Source organism: Erpetoichthys calabaricus, chromosome 11 (genome assembly GCF_900747795.2).
Source record: "Erpetoichthys calabaricus chromosome 11, fErpCal1.3, whole genome shotgun sequence".
NCBI lineage: Eukaryota > Metazoa > Chordata > Cladistia > Polypteriformes > Polypteridae > Erpetoichthys > Erpetoichthys calabaricus.
The window spans coordinates 97,003,905-97,022,548 of NC_041404.2; the positions used below are offsets into that span (position 1 = coordinate 97,003,905).

The 18,644-nt window shown below is 41.0% G+C and overlaps 1 protein-coding gene across 2 annotated transcripts in view; it reads right to left on the reverse strand.

The window, feature by feature from the left end:
- The window catches only part of LOC114660746 (properdin-like), a 123,661-nt gene that overhangs the window by 48,444 nt on the left and 56,573 nt on the right, over positions 1–18,644 (reverse strand). For both annotated transcript variants that reach the window (XM_028813643.2, XM_028813642.2), the window contains exon 6: positions 14,756–14,929. In XM_028813643.2, coding sequence (XP_028669476.2) covers positions 14,756–14,929 — 174 coding nt within the window. The remainder of the gene's footprint in view (positions 1–14,755; positions 14,930–18,644) is intronic.

Here is an 18,644-nt window from a genome sequence, read left to right on the forward strand (position 1 = left end):
AGAGATGGTACAAATTAAACGGTTCTTAAAGAAACTGAGAATTCAGCCTGATAAAGTAAAAACTAAAATGATGCACAGGTGCTACACTTGTAGTCATATATAGTAAGTGACCTGTGAAAAAAAAGGATTTTGCCTTTAAAACATTTGAATAATAGAAAATTTCCATTTAGCAAACAATTACACTCCAAATTTAGCTTCCCATTAACACAATTTTTCCACTATCTCCAATTTAGAAACTTTGCTAAATGAAATCTGCCAAATTTCCCTCACCTCCAACCTATTTCTGTTCCAGAAGAAATATTGATCAGTCTTGAAGACAGCATTTCTATAATATATAAAACTATTTTAAAGCCCCTTCCTTTTAAAGATCCTAGAGTACAGTGGGAAAAAGGATATTTCACTCAACATTTCAGAAAAGGAGTGGAAGGCAGCCATGCACAGAATTCACTCTAGCTCCATATGCACAAAGCATTCAATTATTCAACTTAAAATCTTTTATCGAGCACATGTATCTTGTTTAAAATTGTCGAAAATGTTTCCAGGGCAAGATCCAACCCGCGAATGTTGCAATTGACCTCCAGCTTCATTAGGCTACATGTTTTGGGCATGTACCAAATTGGCATCATTCTGGACAAAAATTTTTAAATGCCTTGGTGTCACAATCACTCCTAATCCATTAACAGCTGTGTTTGGTTTACTCCCAGTTGGGCTTTAGGTGGAGATGGACAAACAATCACTATTAGCACTTAGACTTATCTTGGTCAACTGGAAGAATCCTAGCCCACCTCTTTTAAGTCAGTGGGAAATTGATTTTATATACTGTTTAAAATTGGAATAAATTCTCACTTCAACCTCAGAACTTCAACCTCATTCCGAGGGAGGCAAAGGATATTGAGTCTGAATGGGCCATGTTCCGAGTCTCCATTATGGAAGCAACAGAACGGAGCTGTGGCCGCAAGGTTGTCAGTGCCTCTCGTGGCGGCAATCCACAAACCCAGTGGTGGACACCTAAGGTTCGAGAGGCCGTCAAGCTGAAGAAAGAGTCCTATCAGGTCTGGTTGACCAGTGGGACTCCAGAGGCAGCTGAGAGGTACCGGTGGGCCAAGCGTGTGGTGGCATTGGCTGTTGCAGAGGCTAAAACTTGGGCATGGGAGGAGTTTGGGGAAGCTATGGAAAACGACTTTTGGTCGGCACCAAGAAGGTTCTGGCAAACTGTCAGGTGCCTCAGGAGGGGAAAGCAGTGCTCCACCAACACTGTGTACAGAGGAGATGGGGCCCTGCTGACTTCAACTGCAGAAGTTATTGACCGGTGGAAGGAATACTTCGAGGATCTTCTCAATCCCACCAGCATGTCTTCCTTAGAGGAAGTAGAGCTGGAGGACTCCGGGGGGGGGCCCGTCCATAACAGGGGTCGAGGTCGCCGAGGTAGTTAAAAAGCTCCGAGGTGGCAGGGCCCCTGGGGTGGACAAGGTTCACCCTGGGTTACTTAAGGCTCTGAATGTTGTGGGGCTGTCCTGGTTGACATGTCTCTGCAACATCGCATGGACATTGGGGGCAGTACCTCTGGACTGGCAAACCGGGGTGGTGGTCCCCCTTTTTAAGAAGGGTGACCGGAGAATGTGCTCCAACTATAGGGGGATCACACTTCTCAGCCTCCCTGGTAAGGTCTATTCAGGGGTGCTGGAGAAGAGAGTTCGGTCGATGGTCGAATCTCGGATTCAAGAGGAACAATGCAGATTCCGTCCCAGCCGTGGAACACTGTACCAGCTCTACACCCTGGCCAGGATCCTGGAGGGGGCATGGGAGTTTGTCCAACCAGTCCACATGTGTTTTGTGGATTTGGAGAAGGCATTCGACCTTGTCCCTCGAAGCATCCTGTGGGGTGTGCTCCAAGAGTACGGGGTACAAGGCTCATTGTTACGAGCCTTTCAGTCCCTGTACAGGAGGAGCAGGAGCTTGGTCTGCATTGCCGGTAATAAGTCTGACTGGTTTCCTGTTGAGGTTGGACTCCGCCAGGGCTGCCCTTTGTCGCCAATTCTGTTCATAAGTTATATGGACAGAATTTCTAGGCGCAGCCAAGGAGCGGAGGGGGTCTTGTACGGTGACCTCAGAATCTCGTCTCTGCTATTTGCAGATGATGTGGTTCTGTTGGCTTCATTGGACAGTGACCTCCAGCTCTCACTGGAGCGGTTCACAGCCGAGTGTGAAACAGTGGGGATGAGAGTCAGCACCTCTAAATCTGAGGCCATGGTTCTCAACCGGAAAAGGGTGGAATGCTCTCTCCGGGTTGGGAACACATTACTGCCTCAAGTGGAGGAGTTCAAGTATCTCGGGGTCTTGTTCACGAGTGAGGGAAAAATGGAGCGGGAGGTTGACAGACGGATGGGTGTGGCATCCGCAGTAATGCGGGCTCTGCAACGGTCCGTCGTGGTGAAGAGAGAGCTAAGCCAAAAGGCGAGGCTGTTGACTTACCAGTTGATCTACGTTCCTACCCTCACCTATGGCCACGAGCTTTGGGTAGTGACCAAAAAAGCAAGATCGCAGATACAAGCGGCCAAAATGAGTTTTCTCCGCAGGGTGGCAGGACTTTCCCTTAGAACTAGGGTGAGGAGTTCAGTTATCCGTGAGAGACTCGGAGTAGAGTTGCTGCTTCTCCGCATTGAGAAGAGTCAGTTGAGGTGGTTCGGGCATCTGGTTAGGATGCCCCCTGGACGCCTCCCTGGGGGGGTGTTCCTGGCATGCCCCACTGGGAGAAGGCCACGGGGCAGACCCAGGACACGCTGGAGGAATTATATCTCCCGGCTGGCCTTGGAACGCCTTGGGGTCCTCCCAGAGTAGCTGGAGGAGGTGGCCAGGGAGAGGGAGGTCTGGGCTTCCCTGCTTAGGCTGCTGCCCCCGCAACCCGACCTCGGATATGCGGTGGATAATGGATGGATGGATATTAGTTTTATATTACATTTATGAAAGGGCTTTCTGATTACAGAAGCACATTCATACATTTATTGGGAAAAATCAGCAATTGCAACAAATTTCCTTTTGATCTTGGCTTGCTCAACCTGACCATAACAAAATAGGATGTATCTGGGAAGCATCATAATTACACTACCCCATACAGATGGCATGACATGGCTCAGAGATGACTGAGAGATTTCTGACCAGTCAGCCAATTCATGCTGAAAAGCACCTGTCACCAAATTCCCTGTGGCTGTTAAAACCTGTAATAGAACTTGGAATCATGTGATTTAAGTGTGATGGTCTCAGTAATGTAGGCTCCAATTCAGCACACAATTCTATGAGGACAGCTCTAGAAAGTCTGAAACAGCTTATTGTGAATATTTTAAAATACATTTTAAAAATACCTTGTCTGTTAGCTTAGAACATTAATGAATGATACTAGGGTCGAAATATGAAAAAAGGCTTTAGCTTACAAAAAGAATGTTTATTTTTCTAGGCAAGAATGTTATTGGACATTAATTCACATCTTGAAATTGCACAGAATATCCATGTCACTTCAGAAAGGAGTAAATCAGTAAACAAACCATTTTGTTTAATTCCATGGGTGTGGTTTTCTCTTGCTCATTTTCTGGAGCCACAAATGCTATTTTCATTTTGGTAATCGATTCCTTAAAGATATGTTTTCTTTCAGGAGTTACACAAATAAGCTGTCATTTTATTTTATTTTTTAATTTTATTGAGTTTATTTAAAATCTAAAAACATTCCATACAAGCAAGTCAAGTTTTACAAAACTAGGTTCAAATCAAATCACCGCCCCCCCCCCCCCCCCCCCCCAATGAGAAAAAGAGCTAGGCCAACAGAGTAAAACTTTAATATTAGGAAAATAAATAACTAAATAAATATAAATAGAATAAAATAGGGAAGAGAATACACTTCCTCGTTTTAAACGCTTATTCTAAAATGTTATTGATTAGATCTGGTCAGGTTTTGAAAAGTTTTGTACAGATCCTTTAAGTGAGAATTTGGTTTTTTCCAATTTCAAATAATATATAATATTAGTTACCTACTGACTTAAAAGTGGCGAGATAGGATTCTTCCAGTTGAGCAAGATAAGTCTATGTGCCAATAGTGAAGTAAAGGCAATTACAGTTTGTGTGTCCTTCTCCACTTTAAGCCCTTCTGGGAGTACACCAAACACAGCTGTTAGTGGATTAGGAGGCATTGTGATTCCAAGGCTGTCTGAAAGGTATTTAAAGATTTTGTTCCAAAATGATGTTAATTTGGTGCACTCCTAAAACATTTGGCCCAATGAGACTAGAACTTGATTGCAGCGTTCGCAGGTTGGATCTTGCTCTAGAAATATTTTGGACAATTTTAAACAAGACAGATGTCCTCAACAGATAATTTTAAGTTGAATAAATGAATGCTTTGTGCATATGGAGCTAGAGTGAATTCTGTGCATTGCTACATTTCACTTCTTTTCTGAAATGTTGGGTTGATGTTGAAAGATCCTTTTCCGACTGTACTCTGGGATCTTTGAAAGGGAGGGACTTTAAATGTTTTTATATATTGCATAAATGCAATCAGTATTCTCTGGAACAGAAGTAGGTGGGAGGTGAGGAAAATTGGGGAGATTTAGTTTAGTAAAGTTTCTAATTTGGGGGTAGTGAAAAAAATGTGTTGCTGGAAAGTTGAATTTGGAGTGTACTTGTTCGTAGGATGCAAAGACATTGTCTGTGTTCAGATGTCCAAGTTATTTAATCCCAAATGTTTTCCAGACATTAAAAGCCTGCATAGAGGGTGGAAAAAGGTGGTTATCATGTAGAGGTGCCACAGATAAAGCTTCTCTATCTTGAAGTACTTCCTACATTGGTTCCATATTCTGAGTGAATGAAGCACAATTGGGTTGTTAGTATACTGGTAATGACTTGTGTTTATTGGGGTACAAAGCAAGGAATATAAAGAAGTACTGCAGGATTTTATTTCTATTGTGGACAAAGCCTGTGTCTGTTCATCTATTTGTGTCAATATCCAGGTTTTTATGATTGTATATTTGCCGCCCAGTAATAAAATTGAAAGTTAGGCAGAGCCATGCCACTTTCTGCCTTAGGTCTTTGTAGGGTCACCCTTTAGAAACATGGATGTTTTGATTTCCAAATAAATTAGGTTCTGATTGAATCTAACTTCTTTAAAAATGATTTATTGATGTATATTGGAATGTTTTGAAATAGAAAAAGAAGCTTAGGAAGGATATTCATCATGACAGTGTTAATTCTACCAGCTAAAGTGAGATGAAGGGTAGAGCGTCTATGCAAGTCTTGCTTAATTCTTTCTATGCCGACAGCAACATTTTGTTGATAAAGAGCTTTATCTTTACTTGTTATGTTTACCCCTAGGTATTTAAACTGATCTGCGATGATGAAAGGGAAGGTGTCCAATCTAATATTGTGTGCTTGAGAGTTCATTGGAAAGAGTGCACTTTTATTCAAATTAATTCTGAGACCAGAAATCTTTTGAAATTCTGTTAATGCTGTTATGTCTTCGGGCACAGTATTTTGTGGATATGATATATACAGTACCATATCATCTACATATAGTGAAATTTTCTGTTCAAGTCCTTCTCTGGTAATCCCCTTTATCTCATAAGCATTTTGACAGTGAACTGCCAGTGGCTCAATGGCGATTGCAAAAAGCAGTGGTGACAAGGGGCATCCTTGTCTAGTACCACAGTGCAGTTTGTAGTAGTCTGAAATAATGTTGTTAATACAAACTGAAGCTTCTGGACAAGTATACAGTAGTTTGATCCATGCACAAATGTTTGGGCCAAACCCAAATTTCTCCAATGTAGTGAAAAGGTAGTTCCATTCAACCATATCATCCAACAATAATATAATCTCTGGGGGTGTTAGACTTTGTGGGTGAATATATTACACTAAACAGGCATCGAAGATTAGAAGTTAAGTGTCTGCTTTTAATAAATCCAATTTGGTCTTGTGATATTACCAAAGGAAGCACTTTCTTAATCCTTCTAGCTAGGACTTTGGAAAGTATCTTAACATCATTATACAGAAGTGAGATTGGTCTATATGATGTACATTGTAATAAGTCCTTATTTTGCTTAGGAAAGATGGTAATTAATGCTTGGCAAACATTTGAGGTAGAATTTTATTGTCCCAAGGTTGTGTCTTGTCTTTTTTAAACTGAGTAGAATGTAAGGACTTATAGTAGTTTCTAAATGTGTGCATTATATTTTTATGGTCAATGCTTTTGTCTCCTTCTGTGTTGGAACTGCTGGGATTGCATTGCAAACTTCCTGCTTGTGAATTTGTTGAGGTAAGATCTTATTAGCTTTCTCTCCGTGTTCATAGTAATAATGTCTTGACTTAAAAATAAGTTATTCTGTTTATTTGTCAAGAGGTTGAGTTCTGTATGCAGAGCCTGTCTTTTCCTATGAAGTGCCTCATTAGGACAGCTAGCATGTTCTCGATCTATTCTGGCAATTTCACTGATTAGCTCTGATGTCTTCTTGGTTTCCAATTTATTTTTGTGGGAAAGATATGAAATAATCTGTCCTCTTAAGAAAGACTTCAGAGTTTCCTAAAGTATTCCTGCAGAGACCTCTGAGGATGTATTTGCCTCTAAAAAATTGATTTGCTTGGATATAAATTCTGTACAGTTCTCGTCAGCTAATAAAAGTAAGTTAAGACGTAAGCTGCAAGATGTGTATGTGGGGCATGATTTTAGCTTCATGATCAAAGGGGCGTGGTTGGGGATAACAATAGCGTCTTACCTACAAGATTTAATCATAGGCAAAAAAATTGTTATCTATAAAGAAATAATCAGTTCTTGAGTAACAGTGATGCACTGGTGAGTAGAAGGGATATGAGGATAAATTAGCATAATCGCTGAACTGTATTTGTACGAGCCAGAATATACTGATGAGAAGCTCCAACAGATTGAAGAGGAAAGAACAGAGAGAAGAGTAGAATTGGAGAGGCAAAAAGGGAAAAACATACAACTGGAAGGTACTTTGATGCAACAAATAAGTGGAGAATGGTGGTATACATGTGAAAAAAATGAAGTGATGGCCATTGAATTAGGACAGTTTTTGTTGCCAGGAATGTGACATGCCACTTCCACTGCTGGAAAATGTATACTTATTGGGAGATAAGCCCACTTTGTTATGTGAGGCTACAGTATTTGTAAGTGATAAGGATAAATCAGACTTCTGAAGACATTTTTTTACTTGCCAAAATTTAACTGGAAGAAACAATCAAAACTGGAAGGACCAAATGGACAGCCTTCTGTAGAGTAAGTTTGCTTATTGATCTTATTTTTTGCTGTGTTAAATGTTTGTTTAGCCTTGATGCATGAGAGATCCAAGTGACAGTATGGAGATAGAATGTTCTCCAGTGCAGGTGCATTGCATGTTGCTGAATAAAGAATATTGTATAATGCAACTCATGGTCATTGGAAACTTGGTACCTTTCCTTTTTCACTTTTTAAAATGCAGGAAATGTGTGCCAGTCCATCACAGAAACAACTGACACACATGCACCAATGTGCAATCTCATTTACACTAACCTGGAGTCACCATATCAAATTTTCTTTATGGCTTTGTATATGTGTGGACACTGTGCTAAGTCTGGGAAAACATGCAAAAACCACACAGACAACATCCAGGCTCACGATTCAAAAACATGATGCTAGAGCCATAAATCAGGACTAGTAACAATTGTTTTGCTTTGCTGCCCAACATAATCTAGACAGTATTTATTTTGCTAGTAAACAACATTTCCATTTTTAATATCCTACAGATGTTCGTTTTATCCTGCTTCACTTGCAGCTGCAGTGAAATGATTCACCTTAAATATGTTTGTAACTACAGCTGGCATCTTTAATGGGTAAACAAGAACATGTTTTGTTTTCCTTTTTGTCTTCAAGTAGTCATCCACAGAGTGTTCAAATCCAACCTAAGCACTACAAATCACTACTTTAAGGTGTCATGGTTATCACAGGATGTCAATGCCAACTGTAAATGCTTGGTTTTTTAAATATACTGCTCAAAAAAATTAAAGGAACACTTTGAAAACACATCAGATTTCAATAGGAATAAAAATCCTGCTGGATATCTGTACTGTTATGGACTGGGTAATGTGTTAGGAACGAAAGGATGCCACATGGTTTGATGGAAATAAAAATTATCAACCTACAGAGGGCTGAATTCAAAGATACCCTGAAAATCAAAATGAAAAAATTATGCGGCAAGCTAGTCCACTTTGCCGCAATTTCATTGCAGCAACACAAAATCACATTCAGTACGTTTGTATGGCCCCCACATGCTTGTATGCATGCCTGACAATGTCGGGATGTGCTCCTAATGAGACAATGGATGGTGTCCCGGGGGATCTCCTCCCAGATCTGGAACAGGGCATCACTGCACTCATGGACAATGTGACGTGCAAACTGGAGGCGTCAGATGGACAGAAACATAATGTCCAAAAGGTGATCTATCGGATTTATGTCAGGTGAGCGTGGGGACCAGTCAATGGTATCAATTCCTTCATTCTCCAGGAACTGCCTGCATACTCTCGCCACATGAATTAGTAATACGTCAGGCACCTTCTGTCAAACTGTCAATCAAAGATGATTGATGACCTTAAGCCCCATCCCCTTTCCTCGGATTGGTGGATTTGAACGATGTGCCCCATCCCCTGGTGGTGGATTGGTGAATGACAACCTGTCCCCAGCCCCTCCACCTGATTAGTGGATTTAAAGGATGCACCCCGCCCCCCTGTCAGTGGATTGGTGAAGGACAACCTGTCCCCCGTCCCCGACGTTCCTATCCATAGCCTGCCGGCCCGATCAACATGTCCCGGCATGAATGGCCTGCCTCTGACAGGTGAAAGGAAACCCTTCAAATAAGTCCCCTCCCTTCTGAAAGCCCTTCTAAACAGTGGTGTATAAAAAAAGCGGTTAGTCTTCTCCGGCTCTATCTATGATTTTAATATTATCACTTGATTAAAATATCTATCTAACCTTTGCTTTATCATTTGTAAACCACTTTTAATTGCTCTCTGGGAGCTGCAGTTCAAAACAAAACAGCTTCCCATCTCACAGAAAATCCTTTCGCAGAAAGGTCTAAGCTTCCAGCCGCAGCAGTGAATCAGGTTCCTACTGACAGGCTCGGCGACAATAAAAGACTTTCCCTCACACAGCCCGGTGCCTGCTTGCGGTCGCGCAGACAAGTGCATGTAGCTCGAAGATCACAGAAAGGCTCACTCTACACACTGAGACATGAGTTTGGAGCTGACAGCCTCTGCTACTAAATACATTTTATAACAAAAATGGAACACCAATGGACAGCTGAATAACCAAGGAAATCTAATTTACCTTGAAGTGACACAGAGTGTTTTACAAATAAACCTCTACAACCTAAATCTACAAAGAGGAAGGCCCAATTGCAGTGGTGAGATGGATCCAAAGTTGACATATTGGTTGAAATGGTAAATTCAGAGCAGAGCTTTTAAAAGTGAGTAGTCTGGATTTTTGCACAATATGATTACGTTGCTACTTACTAGTGTCACAGAAACTTTTTCAAAGGACTGCTGAAACTTACAAATGTACGGATAACAGTTAAAAGCCTAAAGAGAATAATGATTGGAGTGTAAGAAAAATGTTCTGATCCACCAAAAATAAGGTTTACTGAACATTGCACGAGATGGAAAAAGGAGGTACCAGATTTAAAAAAAGAAAGTGAAATCCTGATCCTCAATAGCCCTGACTAGTACCGTGTTAATATATTGAATACTCGGTGCCTGGTAAAGTAGCTTAAAACAGGCCCTAATAAACACACACACCCTCAAAAAACCTCTGCTGAAGAAGCAGCGTTGCACCATTAAAAAACTCAACAATCAACCCTTTTAAATCAGAAAGGAGGGTTTCTCTGAGCCCTATTTTAAGCGCGTCCATTCCTTTCATTACTAGTTTAATAGGTTTGCGAGTATAAATATGAATACAAGCGCAAGATGGACCTGGTACCTCAACAACTACTGGCTCAATTGCAACAGAAAGCCCCAGCTTCCCACGACATTTTAAGCGCTACGGAAAATGACCTGGATAAACAAATGAAATTCATACTTGAACGCGGTGACTTCAGCATCGATGCAAAAGTAAAACATTATACAACCGTCTTGCAAAGATACCTTACCTTTGTGAAAAAAGTGGATAAAGAAACCGGTACCACAGAAAAATGCATTTATAGATACAAACTTTTTAAAATCTAAAGATGTAAACAAAAACAGACATCCTGGTCTCAGGGTCCCTGTATATTAAGATATAATCTCATAAATACAGGAACATATTATAATAATAATTTACCCAATTATTCAGCAATACACTTGCTACGTCTAAAAATCATCCGGACTTTGGGGCTACTAGTCTGTATTAAAATAATTACATTTCATTTAGCGAAATGAATGAAAACACAGTTGCAGTATGTCTATTAAGCACTCGCTTCGATATAAGCTCCTGGGACCTGTTCAGGGTTCAGTCAATCTGCATCCACCCGGCTGTCCAAATGAGAGTTTATAATGCAAAAATGTTTTGTTATCTCAGACTTTTAAAAACAGGCGTACTCTACAGAGAATCCCCGGCTCCTGTGAGATTCCGTTTCGAACGAGTACACATTTCACAAGCGGGTCCTTCTGTACATAGTTCAGAATACGGACATCTTGTTATGTCAGAGCTAATACACATCCTGCCTACGGTTTTAAACCATGCCTGAATATTCTCAGAGGAGAGACCCTGGTTGAATTTTCAGACGCCGAGACAAAACTTAATTGATTGGATTACCTGTTTCGTTAACAGAAAAAAACTACTATTGCTTGCTTCAGTCCTATGAACATTGTACATTAACTGTCGTACACGTAGATAGATAGATAGATAGATAGATAGATAGATAGATAGATAGATAGATAGATAGATAGATAGATAGATAATATTATACACACACGAGCGCGCTCACGCGCCTACACACGCACACGTGCACGCAGGCACTTGAGAATCAACTTGAAAATATTACTATTAAGAATAAAATATAAGGATTCAGCCATCCGTTTTTTAAAACATACTCGTTTGACACGCATAAGAATCAATAATAAGATCTTGATTTTCGGTGCTCTCTGGAGAATAGACTGTATTAACAATAATTATATTTCATTTAGTCCTATCCATAAAAAGTAGAAATCATCGTTCTAAGAAGATTTCGAAGACGCCCCATTTTGCCTTTCGAAGAGCTTCGGAGTCCTCTTTCAGTATTAACGGCCTACTGTGTAATGGACCGGTCTGAACGTTTATTTATATACCAAAAAGAGCGGTATTTTTTGAAATTTGGACAGTGATTTCATTTAGCAAATGTGTGCCCCTAGCACCGTTTTAAGACCGCTTACATTGATCACAGGAAGATATGAATTTATGTTAAAGGCTTGTATGTGTGATCCTGTTTCTTGTGTCAGCTGCCCAATTACGCGTACAGTATCAGCAAAATGTTTGAGCAGTAACCACAGCTGAAGTGGGGGGTGCCCTTCTCCTTCCGTGTTGGAAGAGGAATCTCCATCTGTTTTTGAAGGAGCTGAAAGAAGGATCCCAGTTTTCATGGAGTGGCGAAGAGTGCTTAACTCAGCTGAAAATACATAATGTGGGTGTATTTGATAGAAAAGGGGTTGTTTTAGATATACTTTTTATACAAATTAAAAATTATAAATACAAATTATAAAGCCAAGGATAGATTTTTTATACGTGATTTAAAAGGGAACTGCTGCATATTTGAAGTGTGAATCGTCCCCGACATTCTCCTCTCTTAGCTTCAGGCGTCTGGAGCTGGGGGCGATGTGTTTTGGAAAGAGCTGAAAAATGACTGCCGTATTCGTGGATAGCGGCATGGTATTTTAAAGCGTTAAAGCGGCTTTTTCTATTACCAGATTGTCTGAGTGGTGAAGGCTTTGGACTTAAGATCCAAGGGGCAAATGCCCGCGTGGGTTTGAATCCCGCTTCTGGTAAATATTTATGCTCAGTTCACTCTGGGTGTGTCCGAGTACAATCTAACTTTTAGAAAGCTAAGCACCTTTCTTCCACAATGTGGATCCATAGCTCAGCTGAAATTACAGGCACTTGATTATTTAAAATGTGGGGTGTATTGGATAGAAAAGGGCTTGTTTTAGAACAATTTTTATACGTATCAAACGTAATTTAAAAGGGAACTGCTGCATACCTCTGTGTGATTTTTACAAGGCTTATTTCCAAACTAGTTATCTCGTGCTTTACCTTGAAAAGTTAAGTACAACCTTAACATCTCATGGACAGATGGGCTGCGCACTCACGAGCTTGGAGCTCAGGGGGTTAGCCAACGGGGGAATGTGTTTGGTTCGGAATGGGTCGAAGATTACATACAGTTGTTTGCAGGCGAGCTTGCGCTGGGACTCACCCTGCGGGATACCTGCCAGTTCGCGACTGCGAACTGCACAGGCACTGACCAGCTCGTACTCGAGAGCGCGCAGAGGCTGTCAGCTCCGTACTCATGTCTCAGTGTGTAGAGAGAGCCTTTCTGTGATCTTTGAGCTACATGCACTTACCTGCGCATATGCACGGCCGCGAGCGGGCACCGGGCGTGTGAGGGAAAGGCTTTTTTCATTGCCGAGCCTTTCAGTGGGAAACCTGATTCACTGCTGCGGCTGGAAGCTTAGACCTTTCTGCGAAAGGATTTTCTGTGAGATGGGAAGCTGTTTCGTTTTGAACTGCAGCTTCCAGAGAGCAATTAAAAGCGGTTTACCAATGATAAAGCAAAGGTTAGATAGATATTTTAATCTCGTAATAATATTAAAACAGCACTGTCCATCTCTCATAGAGTAACTGCCTGTCTCCAGTAATCTCCTCCATGCCTTGAGACTGAGCTGGGAGACACAACAAACCTTCTGGCAATGGCACGTATTGAAGTGCCATCCTGGAGAAGCTGGACTACATGTGCAACCTCTGTAGGGTCCAGGTATCGCCTCATGTTATCAGTAGTGACACTGACCATAGCCAAATGCAAAACTAGTGAAAAAATAGTCAGAAAAGATGAGGAGGGAAAAATGTCAGTGGCCTCCACCTTTTAAACCATTCTTGTTTTGGGGGTCGTCTCATTATTGCCCCTCTAGTGCACCTGTTGTTAATTTCATTAACACCAAAGCAGCCGAAGCCGATTAACAACCCCCTCTGCTCTTAACTGACCAGATCAATATCCCATCTATACTCTGATTAAAAAGTGTTCCTTTAATTTTTTTGAGCAGTTTATATGTTTACATCCCGAATATGCGCATATTGAATAATTTTCTCAAAAGAAGAAAATGTTCTTCTAAGTATGACGATAGCTAAAAAGAATTAGGTTTGATTTAAAGACATGTTCAACACTGCATGAGACAATACAGGACAGGATCGTTGCAATATTTAAAACCTAAAGCAAACTGAAAAAGAGTTCCTCAGTCAATAATTATAGAATAAAAATAAACCTGAAGAAAAAAAGCAAATCTGTGTAATTTAGATTTTAATATGTTTTGAAATCTGATTTTATTATTGTATTAAGCTGTGTTAACGTTGTAATTTAAGTGTGCTATAATGTATATTATTATTATAATTATCATCATCATTTCATCCATATTATATTCAATTTGAATTTTTTTGGGGCGGCACGGTGGCCTGGGTTCACTTCCCGGGTCCTCCCTGCGTGGAGTTTGCATGTTCTCCCTGTGTCTGCGTGGGTTTCCTCTGAGCGCTCCGGTTTCCTCCCACAGTCCAAAAACATGCAGGTTAGGTGGATTGGCGATTCTAAATTGGCCCTAGTGTGTGCTTGGTGTGTGGGTGTGTTTGTGTGTGTCCTGCAGTGGGTTGGCACCCTGCCCAGGATTGGTTCCTGCCTTGTGCCCTGTGTTGGCTGGGATTGGCTCCAGCAGACCCCCATGACCCTGTGTTCGGATTCAGCGGGTTGGAAAATGGATGGATCGATGAATTTTTTTGCACAAGGCTGAGTTGTATGGCAGGCTGGCAAGACAGAATTTTTTTTCACAAGGGAGACTATTTTAATCTGTGTAATTTTTATAAGGAAAAAAATTTGACTAGCAAAACCATAAGTAAAATATTTCATGTTCTAATGAAACTAAGGTAGAACTTTTTTGGCCTTAATTCCAAAAGTTATATTTAGCCCAAAACAAACACATTTAATCACCCAAAGAAGAATGTACCTACTATGAAGCATGGTGGATGCAGCATTGCAATCTGGGGCTGTTTATCTCCAAAAGTGACATGGGCACTGGTCAGACCATAGAGGAAAATGAATAGCTTTGCCAGGTACCTGTATGCATGTTCCATTCAGCATGACAACAATCTGAACTACAATTCAACTTGATTGAATGGTTAAAACTTCTAATGTCCTGGAATGGCCCAGGCAGAACTCTGACCTCAGTCCCTAACAGTTTGAATAAACCTAAATACTTCTGCTCCAAAAAGTTTGGGAGAAAAATAACAAAATCATAGAATGCTATGTTAACATAGCTCTGTCCAACAGGTTTCCACAAAGTATGAGCAGCTAAAGGACTTGTGTGCTTAGGAAACCATGACATTTCTGTGTTGGAGTGCTATTGACAGAGTCTTTCTGCCATGGACCAAATGCTGGAAGCATATGCTCCAGCTGACTTTATAGTATATTATAGTGACCTAAGTGCTGATGACACAATGCATGCAATTTAAGAGTGTACAGGTTCTTACCAGGGCAGTGCACGTTGGTGTTGCAGACTGCTTTCCTAGAGTTCTCCCCAGGGCACTGTTGACCATTGTGTTTTGGTGCTGGATTGTTGCATTCTCTTTTCTGCAACTGTAGCCCAAGTCCACATGTTACAGGGCATTCACTTACAGTAACCCACTCACTCCAAGATCCGTGAACTTAAAAATATAAAGAAAATAATTAGCCAATCAAATGCATTTATCTCAAGAAATTTCCTTGGCATGCAGGTATGTCAAATATTCACTTTGGTGTTCATGTGTAACATAACTTTCAGATTTAGAATCAGTTTCACCAGCTACGTGCAATATTGGGAAATTCCATTAGCACCCACCATTTTACGCCCAATCCTGAACAGATTTTTACTGCCATTGTAAAATCCACTCCTTAAAACGATCCATTGTACTGCTCTCTTAAAAGCCATTACCATGAGCTTCCCACTTTTTATTCCTGCTTGCTTAAAGGAGTAATGTGCACAACAACTGATGCTTTATTTATACAATATACAGTATGTCCCACATAGTTTGTATTGATGATTGGAAAAAAAATAATTTCATGTTCTTTTCAACAAAAAATATCCAAAATATCCATGGAAAAACCTCACGTTACCTGTATCGCATAATCCATATGTGAAGTCATTCAGTCATTTGTTCACAATAGGCAAAATGCATTTTGGAAAACATGAACTAGGATACATGTGCTAGGATAACTCTATGGGTTTACTCATTTATTCTCCCCACTTTCATATATGCTTCTCCCAAAATTCAATTCAAACACTTTAACTGAGGTTCATTTGAAATCATCAGCTAGAAGACCCCATTCTGAGGATTTCACCCAGTGTAGAAAACCCCTAACCATGAGGCAACCTCTGACAAGGATACCAGTAAGTTTAATTTGTCTGCCCCATCTCATTACTGCATGTAATGAAACTATTCCACCCACTTTGTGTTTACTTCTATTTTTTACTTTATTATTGATTATGGGGCCAGAATGGGGTTGGAAAGCATACATTCAATATCTGCTCAAGTTAAGGGGTAAGTTATGTCTTTACTCTGCATGATTGGGTTGTATCAGCAGCCATAGCTGGCAGGGAGAGAATGCTGGGAGGTAGGTGTGTACTGTTTAAGTAACTGGTCTTTTCTTTTGATGGGCAGAGTTTTTGGGTATGAGCACTGAGAGTAAGTCCCAAGACTTCCTTTGCTGAATGGAGCAGGCCACAATAATATGATTGGGCCTTTAAATAACTTCTAATACATTTTCTTTTTATAATCGTTCAGTTCTATCTCTCCTCTGTTGCCATATGGCTAACTTAACAGTCATTTAGAGGAATGTTTATGGTCTTGGTTTAAATGTTAAAACATCCAGTGCCTTTGGTATTCTATGACAAAATAAAAAAAAACATTGCTTTCATGTAGGAATTATTAGATACAGATACTGTATATCTTAATTTAGTTAAAAATATCACATACAGCTGTAACTGCATTTTCTTCAATGAGCTTTTATAAATGTGCTGTGGTCATTTTAGTATGGGTGCCAAGAATATGTTCTGCTAACTTTTGGACCCCATACCTTTCTACACTCTTGTCACTGCCAGAGCTAGTTATATGATCAATTTTAAAGATTTGGAAACAATTTCCTGGGTAGAAGCAAACACTTTCTTGATACCACAGTGGGAAAATTTTCTACTCCAATCTGCCTCCATTTTACCTGCATTCTTTGCCAAGTTTGCCTCCTTCTGCAAAAAGAATAGTGTTTCTATCCTCAATCTAAATACAGTATATTTGAAATTTTCAAAAACTTGCCTCCCATTTGTTCTAATATTCTTTCATACCTTAAGTGCACTCTATTGATAATTTCTATTCTGGTGCTATTCTCTCAGGATCATGATGGCATTTTGACTATTGGCAACATGTACTGATTTTACAGCGCACCCACCACACAATGAACTACCCAGATCTGAGTGCAGTGGGTGACACCTCAGCACCACACTACAACAGTGCAAGGTTTTTTATGGTGGCTGGAGTGCTAATCCCGCCACCAACCCCCAGGTTTTCCCTGCAAGTGAGGGTCAAACATAGTTGAGTCATATCTAGCATTTATGGGATTTGAACCAGCAACCTTCCGATGGCCCATGCAGATCCCTAACCTCAAAGCCAACACCTTGCCCTTCAATGGTTTATTTTCTCCTGGGATGCAACTGAGCTTTTGTTATCATCTCCTCTATTGTTAGCTGGCTATAGTTTCTATGTGTATTCATTATGTACTGTAATTAGTAAGTTGTAAAGTTTGCATTTGGATCTACCTGTGAACTTGTCACAGCATTTGTGCCTATATTCAATGAAGAGCATTATATAAAAATAAACTGAAGTGAATATAGTATAAGTTGTAAAACAATTATTGTGCAGAACAGCAATGGGATTTTATTTATTTGGAAAGTTTATTTAAACTTTTCAAGCACAAATATTTCATTAATCAATTCATTCATTAATGAACATGAACAGTGTGGAACGAGCCCCGGACCCAGACAGGCAGACATGTTAATTTGCACCGCCACATGTTTATTTACACTACTATTTACAAAGTCTTGTGCCACACAAACCCCAATCTCCCCCAAAGTCCAGGCCAACCACACTTTGCCTTCTTCGGACCACCTCCTTCTCTCTTTCTCCGACCTCGTCCTGCTTCCACCCAACTCCAGCCTTGAATGAAGGGAGGCGGCCCCTTTTATTCATACCCGGATGTGCTCCAGGTGTGCACCGGCAATCTTCCACCCGACACGCCCCTGTGTGGTGGAAGTGCCGGCTGTCTCCCCGGAAGCACTCCGGGTGTTCCTTCTCTTCTTCCCCCCAACACTTCCTGGTGTGGCGGAAGTGCTGGGGTCCAGGGTCCATCAGGCACGGGGATGCCCCCTGGTGGTGACCACGGGCCTCTACGGGGTTGAGCTTCTAAGCCCTGTACCCGTGGCCCCCAATACAACCAGGGCGGTCGCCCCCTCGTGGTCTGGAGGAGGCATGAGCCCTCCTCCTGTCTCTCCAGGCATCCCGGCCGGGTAGGAACCCCAGCCGGGTGCCACAACAGATACGTGGTATGTTGCTCATGACCAGAAGTTTAAAAAATTACAGGGGCTTGACCTATATTAATAATGCAATACATCAAGTTATTCTAAAATTCATTCAAAGTTGATTTGGAATTGTTACAAAGCACAACTTTATTTTAGCATCAAAGTATAATAATAAACTCATCACATTCTGGACCTACAAAACAATTTTATTTTTCAACAAATAATATTTTTCATCCATCCATTAATTCATGATCAAATGTACCTAATCCACCACTACCACCACAGGACAGGCAGAAAGTGCAGAAAGCAGTAGCTGAAACTGGCAAGTCTGTAAGTAAATAACTGGCATCATAGCTTTGAATAGTTTACAGTAAGAGAATGTAAAGGTTAACCCCGACACAGACAGATGCTGGAGGCACAAATACAAAAAGCATACATGATTTATTTACAGTTCAGTGTCCCCAACAGCCCAAACACACACTTTCATTCCTCTTTTCTTCTTTCATTGTCTCTCACTGTTTCTTTTCTCCCAGTCCTTCTTTATCTTTACCTCCTACACTCCTCCTCAGCAAGCTTCATCCTCCTCCTCCCAACTCTGGATCCTGGAGTAGTGTCTGCTGGCCCCTTATAGGGCACCTGGAAGTGCTCCAGGTGACTGTGACTGATGATGTGTTTCAGGCAGCAATTCCGGATGTAGCAGAACAGCTGCTCTCCAGGGCTCAGCAGTAATTGAAGCACTTCCATAACTGAAGCATATAGTGAGGTTTCTGAACTCTGTTGGGACAATCCCGACCCCCCCAAATGGGACAACACAG